Source organism: Rhynchophorus ferrugineus, unplaced genomic scaffold (genome assembly GCF_030347505.1).
Source record: "Rhynchophorus ferrugineus isolate W39M unplaced genomic scaffold, kcgeb_rfMv2 rfM4, whole genome shotgun sequence".
Lineage (NCBI taxonomy): Eukaryota > Metazoa > Arthropoda > Insecta > Coleoptera > Curculionidae > Rhynchophorus > Rhynchophorus ferrugineus.
This window is the reverse complement of record NW_027472583.1, coordinates 41,560,990-41,573,206: the sequence shown is the minus strand read 5'-3', so window position 1 is coordinate 41,573,206 and position 12,217 is coordinate 41,560,990. Positions and strand designations below refer to the sequence as shown.

The window sequence follows — 12,217 nt, the reverse complement described above, 5'->3', positions numbered from 1 at the left end:
TTACCTCAAATTTTTTTTTAAACTTAGAGCGTAAAATAAAAATTGTATTTAATAAAACAGCATAAAGTAATCTTAAATAAATAAAAACAGTGATCAAAATAAATGATATAAAAACTACTTACTTAATAAATGGAAAAATAAGCACATAAGCGTGCGAGATCCTGATGTGGAGGTGGCCGGGTGATAGCTCTGAAAACATAATGAAAACGTACCTGAGGAACCAATATTCAATGACAAGGGTGAAATTAAAAATATACTTGAAACAGAACAGGGATTGGTAATTATTAAGATAGATACTTCTAATGCCAATGTAATATTGAAATATAACGGCACTGACAGTTAAAATATTGACAGCTAAATGTGCGGTAAATGATTTATCAAAATACTGATAAATTATAGTATCGATAAATAAATGTATTGATAAATACTGATAATGGATGGTATTGGTAATCGCAATAAAAGACGATAACAATGGTAAACAATAACAATGATGGAACAACAAGGATGGGTAACAACAATCTCAGTCCATAGAAGTCAATAACATTGACTAACATCATTATAAAACAGAAAATAATGGTAACTGATTGAATAATAGCAATTATAAACTATGCTAGGATGAAGTATGACATATGCACACGGTACGCGATGGGAAGGTAACGCACGACGTACCAGCTTATATCCTAATACTAACAATAATGGACTTGCAATGAGGTCAAGGGAGCCAACGCGCGAGATCCTGCACCTCTTGTTAATAGGCCTCACTAGGATTAAGCTATAAACTATATATAAGCAACACACTGTTGCTATTTTACATTTACTTCTCCAGCTCAGCGCGCAATGCGTACAAGGCAAAACACCAAACACACGCTAGATACGCTGCCACCAAGAACCAGCTGAAACCACATTCGGTGGCATTTATGTATGCTTCATATAGTCAATAAACCATATATAATGGCTGTATATAGTCAACAAACAACATATAATGGATAATAGTGATAATAGCGATAATTGATAACAATGAAATGTATCATTGTCATTGATGAAGCATACTTCATTCAAGTACAATTTACTTGGATGAAGTATGACATGTGCACATGGTAAGAAGGGAAAGTAATGTACGACGTACCAGATTATGTCTTAATACTAACAATAATGACGGGCAAGAGATCAAGGGAAGTAATGTAAGAGATATGCTGTCACTATGGTTAATAGGCTTCGCTAGGATTAAGCTAAATTCTCAAAATAAATAATTAAATCAATAGTACTGTTACCAGTGCACTCACTTCATACTCACAGCTCCAGCTATGATGGACGTGCCATACGTACAAGGGAAAAACTAAAAGCCACACGCTAGATGCACTGCCACCAAGAACCAGCAGAAACCACTTTCGGTTGCGTTTATGTATGCTTCATATAGTCAATAAACCATATATAATGGCTGTATATAGTCAACAAATAACATATAATGGATAATAGTGATAATAGCGATAATTGATAACAATGAAATGTATCATTGTCATTGATGAAGCATAATTCATTCAAGTACAATTTACTTGGATGAAGTATGACATGTGCACATGGTAAGAAGGGCAAGTAATGTACGACATACCAGATTATGTCTTAATACTAACAATAATGACGGGCAAGAGATCAAGGGAAGTAATGTGCGAGATATACTGTCACTATGGTTAATAGGCCTCGCTAGGATTAACCTAAATTCTCAAAATAAATAATTAAATCAATAGTACTGTTACTAGTGCACTCACTTCATACTCACAACTCCAGCTATAATGGACGTGCCATACGTACAAGGGAAAAAACTAAAAGCCACACGCTGATGCACTGCCACCAGAAACCACTTTCGGTGGCGTTTATATATGCTTCAAGTTATCCATAGATCATAACCACACATCAGTAACTCTAGCCACTTTGGTGTTTTTATATTTAAATTTTCAACCATAAAGCTATGATATTTTATTTACTATAATTTAAGAATTATGAGGAACATGCGACGATTCGAGGAAACAGTACAATACAGGACAAAAAATATATAACAATAAATAGATAAATAATAAATAAATAGAGGAAAATGAATAGAGAATAATAAATGGAAAATAATATATGAACACTAATAAATATAAAATAATAAATAGAACATAATGACTAGGAATTAAAAAGACAAAACTGGAATACTCTGTGAACATAATTTGAACTGAACTCATAATTTGATGTAACTCAGTTTGAGAAGCACAAAACACAGTAATTTTTTATATTAGTCTCTTAGAACTGCAACATTCTGCCCATGGGCAATAAGTATTAGTATATGATATAATATAACTATCCTGACATGTAGATCACTTCAGTAAGTGATCTGCTGTACAACTTATAATATAAGTCTTATTCTAGATGCTATTCTAACTTATTTTAAATTATATCCTAACTTATTCTAAAAACTATTCTAGCTTATTCTAGAGATTATTAAATATCGCGCTATGTGTCTATTAATTAGTTCTTATGGTAGTTGGAGTCTATGCACTACACTGTCATCGTGCACATTTAACTGTTTGGCGAGTGCATTAGGATGCACCAATAGTCTTTCAGAGTACTTCGCACTAGTACTCCGAATTACACTCGCTATGAGGATATGAGCGCTGAATCAGTTTGTTGGACACGTTATATGGGGCATCGATGATGACTCGCAACACTTTATTCTGGACTCTCTGGGGGATATCTATATTAGAGTTTCTAGTAGTATCCCACAGTTCAATACCATAGGACCAAATGGGCCTAAGTATTGACTTATACAGGAAATCCTTGTTACCTAATGATAATTTAGATTTACACCCTATCAGCCAATATATTTGGTTTAGTTTATCCCCAAGCTGTCAGCGTTTTGTGACGGTATGTTTGTCAAACGTCGATCGACATGCATTCCCAGATATTTAACGTTGTCTGCTTGCGGAAGTTCATAATTATTCAATTTTACTGAGGCACATGTTCTTCTACAAAATGTGAATGTCACATGGGTAGATTTTATCTTATTTGCTTTGATACGCCACGTTTTCAACCACAATTCAACTTTGTTAAGATGAAGTTGGAGGTTTCTTGTGGCTGAAATTGGATACTCGTGTGATGATAAAACCGCTGTATCGTCAGCATATGTTGCAACATTAGTGTTTCTTGAGGTCGGTAGGTCAGCGGTATACAATAGATATAATAATGGGCCAAGAACACTGCCCTGCGGAACACCCGAATATATTGCGTGTAGGTGAGAGTGTATTCGTCACCCTGTTTGTCAATAGAATGTCTGTCTGTGATGTAGGATTTCAGCAGCTGAAAGTGCATATTACGGAAGCCAAATTGATGGTTTGGAATAATATTTCTCTCCTCTGCGATTATTTGAGTCTCTTAATGTATAGATTTTCAAATAGTTTAGAGATCACAGGTAACAGGCTTATAGGACGATAAGAGGAGACGTCTTCTGATTTGTTCCCAGATATCTTCGTTAATACATTTTAGTAAAAATAACTTTTCAACAAATGTCATTAACTTCATTTCGCTCTCCAATCTCACCGAAAAAGCGGTATTTTGTGAATTAAACCGCTTCACTGACATAAACCGTAGAATTTCTGACGAACAATATGGGTACCGTGCCAAACACTCTAGCCTATATCAAGCATCGCAACTACCATTCACGTAATGGTGGTCGGAAACGAACGTCTTTCTAGACGTCTCTTATACTTTCTACCAAATCTAGCGTTCAAAACCCAGATACTAGGTGTACACTATGGTCTAGTATCCCTCATCATAATCAATATCCCTCAAGTGATTTCCCCAAGATTTCTTATTCATACCGTACTGATATATATTTAGACGAGACCGCCTTCCACACCCTAGATATTGTCCTATATCTATTTCCCTGATGCTAACATATTCAGTGTGATGTTTTCCCTTGGGATCTTCTAACCTTCCAACTCATCGGTCAAATCCCTATACCCACACAATTTACGATAGTTCTAACTGAGACAGTCCCAATTTCAACTCAGGGCTATTCACAAATTTATTTTACCTTAACTCCAATCCAACGAGACCAATAGGCTCTACCTGATCAATCTAGGTTGAAAAGCATATATGTTTCTCTTTCCTTTACTATTTCTTTTACCTTGGCCTTAACTTAATTATCCTATCCATTCTCCCGTTTACCAAGACGCCACTAAAATCATAAAGACTTGCTACCTGGTTGGTCACTTCTTTCTACTACAATTTATTTTGATGATATTGTTTTATTCAAAAAGATGCATTATCTAGATGATGTAGTGATATTAATATCATATACCTCCAATATACTTTTCAGAATTAAACAAAATGAAAAATATTCTGAAGTAACAAAAATACAAGCAGAAGTGCCTCAAGGCAGCATCCTGAGACCTATCCTTTATCTTCTTTATACCACCACTCTGTTAAATACCAAAACTAGAGGGAATTATGATAGCTATATTTGCGGATGATACAGCAGTAATGGTAGTCCGTAAAGCGACTACAGGCAGCTAGCAATAAACTGATAAACTAGACCATATGTTCCTATTTTACTAACAACAAACTAAACAACTCACCAGTCTAAAAATTGAATGGTTCTACAATACCACATGTAAATACTGCTAAGTATTTGAGCATGACACTAGATGTCAAATTAAAATCGAAGGAAAGAAGAAAGGAAATAGAAAATGAAATGGAAAAAAAATTAGCCGACCTCAAAATAAAATATATACAGCTATATTGGCACCTCGACAGAAATTCCAAAATGCCAATTCACAAGATCTACAAATCAAGTATTCAAACCAATATGATTAAATTCATGAAACCTCCAGAAAAATAATTTTTTATTTGTACACATAACATATGTAAACTGCAGTCTTAAATATTAACTTATTTTTGACTTGACTTTGGTTGAGCGTACACCACGAACCTCATTAAATATCAAATAAAAAAAATTATGTTTTTCTTGTAGTTATTAAACATAACAGCTCACAAAACTTTAATTTCAGTGGAGTTTCGATAATTATATTGTAACTTTATAGAAAAATAAATAGGTTTGAAAATATAACCAGTATTTTCTGTTCCCCCATAATTTCTTTCCAGGGAATAGTAATGAGTAATAAACAAATCAATAATAAACGTATATTCCTACACATACAAGCATATAATAATTAAGCTGTACACATTACAATATTTTGCAAGTGGAACAATTACAGATTTCGTAATAATTAAAAGGCTAAGGAAGCCAAAAGAAAACAACTAGAGTGTCAGCTGTAAACTCTACTATTCTGAGAGAGTATGCAGCTGACGTACATTTGTTCGATATTTTGGAACTTTGCATCTGATCATTTCAAAGCTCAAAAGACCTGCAATACCAGTATTGTTTTATTTATAATATTAACAAAACAAGAAAAAATCTAAAAATATAACCGGCAATATCAAAAAATATGTATATCAAACATGATATCTATCTACAATAAGTACATTGTTTTCTTAAAAGTTGTTGTGATATTAAAACTAAGGAATTATTTGATGTTAATCACAGTACGTGCTGTTACTATTATGGTAATATTTGTATTTGAAGTTGATATTTAATATGTCTTTTAAATTACATTTAGATTATAATGAAAAGGAATTGAATAGGGAGCGACTTCCACAGAGGAATAAAAAGTTTACCAAGGTAAAAAAGTCAGGAAAAAAACACTTTGTTAAAGTTCTAGAAGTTTTAAAATTTAATTTTCTTTGCGAATATTTAAAGAGGAATATGATTACACATTCTCAGGAATTTTTAATGAACTACTTCAAAAAAATGTGCGCAATATACTACACACAACTATAATTTTTCATCGAAAGTTTGACTTACTTTAATATTACTACGACATATTTAAACACAAAAAAAAATTAACTTTAAAAACTGTTATTCTTTGCGGAAAAGAAGAGGTGACTGGTTGAAAGCGACATTGAAGGTTCTTATCTATTAGAAAAAGGACCTACCCGTCTCACTCGTTCACCCTTCAAGTAGTTTTAAACTAGTTGGCCGATAGACAGGGCCGTAACCTTAACAGGCATTACAATAACACCTCCCTCTAAAAGAAACAACCACAGGTATCACTAAGTCGTTATTTCTCCTGGATAACTTATTGTTGTTGTAAAAATTGTTCTTGACCTATTGTACCTTCATCAGCCAGTTTAACTTTGAGAACCTTCGTAGTGGCACTGTTCCTAAAACGTTTAATCTAAATAAAATAATGAAACAAAAATACTTTTATCAAATATAATTTATTTTAACATTATAGTATAGGTAATAGATATATTATCGACGGGCCTAAAACTACATTTAATTATGCAGCTAAAATAGTTTATAGGTTAGGATTGTGATTTATTACATTTACATTGAACTCTTTTCCATACTATCGATGAGTTAGGGTTCTAGGCGCGATTTTTTATGTACCCCTTGGATTCATTATCCACCTAATGAATAATTGTATATCCAAGTAATAATAGGTTTTGCTTTCATTGGAGAGTATATTTACCTTTTAAATACCATACCATACCATTTTTTTACCCTAGTTCTTATTTCCTTAGTTACAGTGTTTCCTTGTAAAATCATTTTGATATCCCTGTATTTATCCTTTCTTTCTTTTATCTATCTTTCTTGCTAAAACTATTGCAGCAATTTGAAATTTATTAAAACAAGCAAAGCGCTAAAATAATATTTGTCGGTTTATAACCTGTAGTTATTAAAATTAATATTTTAAAGAATTTTGCAAAGGATTTCCAACCGGGCAAATTTTTCAGGCTGATTCAGTTACATGTTACAAACTTATCAAACAGCTTTGTGTCTCTTTTTAACTGGAATAAAATGAGAAGAAAAATATTGCCTGATTATAAAACGAATTTACAAATTGCTGCAGGCAATACATTAAAAATATTGATGACGTTAGTTCATGATTATTTTGAATAACCATTATAGGAATAATTAGTAATAGAGAGAAAATTCAATAGCGATCTCTAGAGAAAAGTTTCATTACGTCCAATATCTAGATGAGGTTAAAACTAAGCTCATTAAAGTAATTTGATTCATAAGTTTAAATCTCCATTATAAGTTCCTATAAGGATAACATTTTACTGTGAACACATTTCATTGGTTCTTTGATAAAGTTTGTCACATAGGTGCAGCACGTAACAGCTCTAATGTAAAAATAAAAATTATTAAATTTAAATAAAAAGCAATTTAAATTCTGAAAAAAAATTATTAAACAATGATCACTGATACACTGAACCATATAAAACTAAACACACTATCCTATGTAAGGCACACCGAAAATGGTGCCCAAAATCAAAGGTCTTCGCCGCTTTTGTAATAGCTATTAAAATAAGTAATATGTTTAAAATATTGACATCTAGATATAGGACGTCGCGAAACATTTCTCCAAAATTGACTATAAAGTTAAATCTCTATATTCCACGTGTATAACAAATCAATTGAAAAGTCCCCGGCCTACCATAATAAAACACATTTTTTGGCAAAATTAGTTTTTCCTTCAATCATAATTCCAATCAACATAATTCCCTTCAAGAGTGATACACTGATTATAGCGATTCGCCAATCTCGATGCCATTTTTGTAGTACGATTTATCCTTTGCTTCAAAATAGGCCTCAGTTTCGGCGATCACCTCTTCATTCGAAGTATTTCCCACAAACACGTTGAATTACACTCGTTATAGGTTCTAAAGGAATATCTCGTTGTATCACTTTATTTGAAATATAGTACGGAGCATCAAAAATGGCACGCAACACTTTATTTTGGAACCGTTGAATGATGGATATATTAGATTTGCTAGCGGTACCCCATAGTTGGATTCCATATGACCAAATAGGCTTGAGTATAGACTCATACAGCAACACCTCGTTATCTAATGATAACTTGGATTTGTACCGGATGAGCCAATACATTTGATATAATTTCAGTCAAAATTGTTTTCGTTTAAAAAGTATGTGCTTCATCCAGGTTAAGCGTCGATCTTAGTGCATACCACGGTATTTAACTTGCTCTGCTTGGGGGAGTTGACAATGATTGATATTCACTGGTGGACATGTTCTCTTACGCAGGGTAAACATTGCATGGGTGGATTTTATTTCAGTGACTTTAATGCGCCATGTCTTCAACCATAATTGTATTTGATCCAGGTGAGTTTGTAGGTTTATTGATGCTGTGACTGGATCTTCATGGGATGCCAAGATTGCTGTACCATCTGCGTATGTTGCCACAGTAGTTATTTTTGTGGTTGACAAATCGGCCGTATACAGAAGATACGGTACGAGACCCAGTACACTACCTTGCGGAACTCCTGAATATATGGGATTTAATTCGGTATGTTCATCGCCTTGATTTACAATGAAATGTCTATCAGTAAGATACGATTTTAATAACTGATAGTCCGGATGAGGGAGAAGTTTCTTTAGTTTAACCTGCAAGCCCGTATGCCATACTTTCTCAAAAGCCTGAGATATATCTAAAAAAGCAGCCGAACAATATCTTTTGGGCATTTACGTCAGTATTTATTTTTTTTACAAGTCTGTGCACTTGTTCTATAGTCACATGCTTATTGCGAAACCCAAATTGATGTTCTGGAATAATTTTTCTTTTTTCTATTATATAGCTTAGCTTCTTGATGTATAGTTTCTCGAAGACTTTCGAGATTATCGGTAATAAACCTATAGGCCGATAGGAGGTCACATCTTCTGGTATTTTTCCTGGTTTAAGAATCATTAGTATTTTAGCTACTTTCCAGGCGCTAAGAAAGTAATTAATTCATAGCATAGCATTAAATATAAATGTTAATAGTTTCATACCCTTTTCTGCACATTTTACGCATCTATATGATGCATTGCGGTATTGTGGTATAATACTTTTTGTATGTGGTGGTTCGCATTTAATAATATTATTTTCCAATTTGGTGATTTCATACACCGTCTTATTATTTCCATTAGGTTTTAAGTCAATGTAGAACATAAGCAGAGGTCGTGCAATATCGTATATTGCGAACATTTACGACCTCGTGGCAATTTTCATTTAGGGCTACCTTGATGGTGTTAAAGTCCGTCCCGTGATGTAATCCTTTTAACACGAATTTAAAAAGTGCTGCGCTTCGAACAATTGGATTTTTATTGTTTCATAGCGCACTGTTTTAATTGTGTAGTGTTTTCAATAGGTCATGGGTGTGTTTTGTTACTCCTACCTTATAGACTGTTATTGGTGGTGGTTTGGAAACAACTTTTTCAAGGCTTGGTTGTATATTCTCTTCAATTTTTTCCGACAGGTTGCTAAAGCTGTTTTTTGTCTCTATTGGTTTCTGTAACCAATAGTCACTGATTCTTGTTTGTTTCCTCGCGATTTCTTCTTCTCGGCTTCTCAATCGTTTATTGTTAATGACTGTAGTATATTCTAATGGTGGAGTTTGCGTTATTGCTGATTGTTCTAATCTTATATCAAAGTGTGCAGGTGATTTGATTGAATCGCTGTGGTTTACCATTTTTAAATTTTTATATTGTATATTATTTACTTCCAGAGGATAAAAAAATAAAATAAATACATTGTTTATTTCAGGCACTTCATTTTTCACTTACGTATTATTTTTTGCACTAGTTTTTGGCCAAAAATACTATAAATGAATTTCAAAAGGACTGTTATAAAATAGGGAGAAATAATTTTAAAACACTAATAAAAATGAGATACAGTCTTTTTGTCTGGTCACGTATTCATTACGCTATAGGTCCGCAGAGAGACGGATAGCCGCATCTGTTATGCGTTTTTAATACTCAATTAAATAACCGTAATAAAATACTGGTTTCTTTTTTAAAGAAAGCTATTTTTCTAGAGCTTGGAGCGTATTGAAAATACGTCTTCACCCCACGAAGGTTGGAACCGAACTATAAGGAAACATGATTAACATAATAAATTGTACTCGAATTTCGAACCCATTATTTTAAAAATTTATCATGAATTATGAATAAGCAAATATGGTTTATTTCTAGGCAACAACAGATTTGTATGGAAAATGCACTACAACGCATTCGGGAACAAGCGCCGCCGCTCCTGAAGCTGCTGGCGTTTTCGCATTAGCTTTGGAGGCCAAGTAAGAGTACATTTAACTCGCAATACCAGCAGAAATATCAATATTAATTTTATATTGCCAGCAATAAACTAACTTGGAGAGATATTCAACATTTGACGGTACTGACGTCCAAACGGAATTCGTTATTCGACGCCAAGGGTCGGTTCCACTGGACTATGAACGGAGTAGGCCTAGAATTCAATCATCTATTCGGATTCGGAGTATTAGACGCAGGCGCTATGGTTGCCTTGGCAAAACAATGGAAGACAGTGCCTCCAAGGTATCACTGTGAAGCTGGGTCCGTTTCGGAAATAAAGTAAGTACCATCAAATATGAATGTTTATGGTAAAATTATATTGGATTATGTTTATCCATTCTTAGGAAGATACCATCAAAGGATTCGATGATTCTGAAAATTACCACAAATGCATGTAAGGGTGACAGTACGGAAGTACGTTATCTAGAACACGTTCAGGCAGTAATAACCTTAAACGCCACTAGAAGAGGTGATGTAGAATTATTCTTGACATCACCAATGGGTACCAGGTACTTTTAAAATACATTATCTCTTTTGAAATATCTTTTGCCACCGTTACTTGTTACGTTGCAGATCAATGATTCTAAGTAGACGACAAAATGATGATGATTCCCGAGATGGTTTTTCCAAATGGCCCTTCATGACCACCCATACTTGGGGAGAATACCCACAAGGTGTCTGGACGTTGGAGGTACAAAACCATCGTTACAAAGCCTTTATTGGCTTTATTGTCTGTACTTTTCCCCAGGTGAAATTTAATTCGGAATCACCTCAAACTGGCTTCTTCAAGGAGTGGTCTCTGATGCTCCACGGTACCAAGGAACCGCCCTATACCGAACTACCGGTGCTGGACCCGCATTCCAAGCTGGCCATCGTAAAGAAAGCCCACGAGGTCCGCAGCAAGATGTAAAACGCACGGATGACGGACCAAAGACAATGAGAAAGAGAAACAGAACAAAAAAATACAAAACAAAACGACTTCCTCCTGAGTTATTTTTTTCCATTTTAATTTCCTTCCGCAAACAGTAAAACTAGAGGTACAAAAACCGTTCCTGTAGTTTCATTTGATTCATCTCAATTTTCGTTTTTGGTTCAACCTTAATCAATCTAAAAAACGTTGTATTCGGGGGTGTCCAGGAACCTTTTAAGATATACCAAGCAGAGACAAACTTCTAGCAACATTCCAACAGTTCTCAATCCGACAGTTTGCATATCCACTTTTAGAGCTTTCGTTATCGTTTTAGACACCCTGTATAAGTATGTGATGTCGAAATAAACCCGCACAATTGATACTAAAAAGAATGTCCGACTAAACAACATAAAAACACACACTAAACAAACGGAAAACCAACAAAAGCTTTAACGTAACTAAGGAATAGAGTGTTGAAACATTTAAAACCAATTTTATATCACAAAGAAATCATATAGGTGTTTTAGATGTTACTTTAATCGAAACTAAAAAAATAGTTTCATGTAGAATATTCTATTTTTACGGTGTTGTCTCTACAAAATCTTCCATCTGACCTACGGATCTTTTATTTAAGTAATTTTACTATTAATTGTGCTGTACCTGAGATTATTATAAACAAATTTTGTTGAGAGTTATTTTGAACAAATCTAGAAAATATATTTTCTTAGAATTTAGCAGGCAAGTGTATTCTTGTCACTATTTAGAGATTATTATAGCGTTTAGATTATTAAAACTACTATGGATCATATATTTAAATCTAAACAAATATCATTCGACTAGATTCGCATCTCCGATATTGTCCTCGTGACACATACAAAATCTACTAGAAGTGTGTTAATTCGTGGAAAGAACCAATACAATGGGTGCTGATAGCTAAATTAGGTAAGATGGCTGAGGTCCTTCAACGAATTAACCGAGTGTTTACTCTGTATCAGCTAGATAAAACATATTTTTAAGATAGAATACCAGATATCAAATGTTGCTTGTTACCAAATATAACTATATATCTAACGTATTTAAAAAATGACCAGTTTTTATAGATTTAAGTATTGTAA

General features: G+C 33.7%; 1 protein-coding gene across 1 annotated transcript in view; it reads left to right on the top strand.

Moving 5' to 3' along the window:
- The window catches only part of amon (prohormone processing protease amontillado), a 198,415-nt gene extending 187,173 nt beyond the window's left edge, over positions 1-11,242 (top strand). Inside the window, exons 9-13 of the mRNA XM_076403257.1 lie at positions 10,076-10,176; positions 10,238-10,471; positions 10,537-10,701; positions 10,766-10,883; positions 10,941-11,242. Coding sequence (XP_076259372.1) covers positions 10,076-10,176; positions 10,238-10,471; positions 10,537-10,701; positions 10,766-10,883; positions 10,941-11,102 — 780 coding nt within the window. The 3' untranslated portion in view covers positions 11,103-11,242. The remainder of the gene's footprint in view (positions 1-10,075; positions 10,177-10,237; positions 10,472-10,536; positions 10,702-10,765; positions 10,884-10,940) is intronic.
- Positions 11,243-12,217: the final 975 nt, after the last annotated feature.